At 65.1% G+C, this 875-nt stretch overlaps 1 protein-coding gene across 1 annotated transcript in view; it reads right to left on the reverse strand.

Annotated features, from left to right (window-relative positions):
* The window catches only part of LOC119594629 (neprilysin-2-like), a 37,634-nt gene that overhangs the window by 12,416 nt on the left and 24,343 nt on the right, over positions 1-875 (reverse strand). The window contains exon 4 of the mRNA XM_037943679.1: positions 46-291. Coding sequence (XP_037799607.1) covers positions 46-291 — 246 coding nt within the window. The remainder of the gene's footprint in view (positions 1-45; positions 292-875) is intronic.

The raw sequence follows: 875 nt of genomic DNA on the forward strand, positions 1-875 counted from the left end.
GCGAGGCGACCCCCGCCGCCCCTCCGGAGCCCCCGGGCCGCCTACCGGTGTCCATGCACGACTTGTAGAGGTTCTTGACCATCCTGGTGGCGGGCGAGTCGGCGTCGCTGGGATCCGCTTCGACCAGCCCGCGCAGCTTCTCTTGCAGGTCGTCCGAGATCTCGTTGAAGCGCGACAGGGACGACTTCTCGTCAGGGATGATCTTCTTCTGCAGGAAACCGCCGCACGAGAACCGGAAGAAGTCGTCGCACGGATTCACCGCCTCGTCCATCGAGTCGATCAGCTTCGCCGCTGAGGGAGGGAAGGGGAGCGGGGAGGGGGAGGGGAGGGGAGGGGAGGGGAGGGGAGGGGAGGGGAGCAGGTAGGGGGAGCGGGGAGGGGGGGAGGGGAGCAGGGAGGGGGGAGGGGGAGGGGAGCAGGGAGGGGGGAGGGGAGGGGAGCAGGGAGGGAGGGGGTAGAGGAGTTAGGGTTGGGAATTGGTAGTAAGGGGAGTTGGGGAAGGGGGAAGAGAAAGGAGGGAGAGGGAAGAGGGAGAAGGGGAGGGAAGAGGAAGAAAGGAGAGAGAAGAGGAATGAGGGAGGGAGAGAGAGAACAGGGGGAAGGGGGACGGTAGGGAAGGGATGGAACGTAAGGAAGTAAAAGCGATGAAGGGAGAGTAATTGAACGTTTGAAGGCAGGAGAACGTAAGGAGGAAAGGGGGGAGGGGAGCAAGGTGGAGGGGGGCAAGGTGGAGGGGGGCAAGGTGGAGGGGGGCAAGGTGGAGGGGGGCAAGGTGGAGGGGGGCAAGGTGGAGGGGGGCAAGGTGGAGGGGGGCAAGGTGGAGGGGGGCATGGTGGGGGAGGGCGGGGGGAGGAGAGGGAAAAGGAAACTTTATT

The sequence above is a fragment of the Penaeus monodon genome, chromosome 34, assembly GCF_015228065.2.
Source record: "Penaeus monodon isolate SGIC_2016 chromosome 34, NSTDA_Pmon_1, whole genome shotgun sequence".
Taxonomy (NCBI): Eukaryota; Metazoa; Arthropoda; class Malacostraca; order Decapoda; family Penaeidae; genus Penaeus; species Penaeus monodon.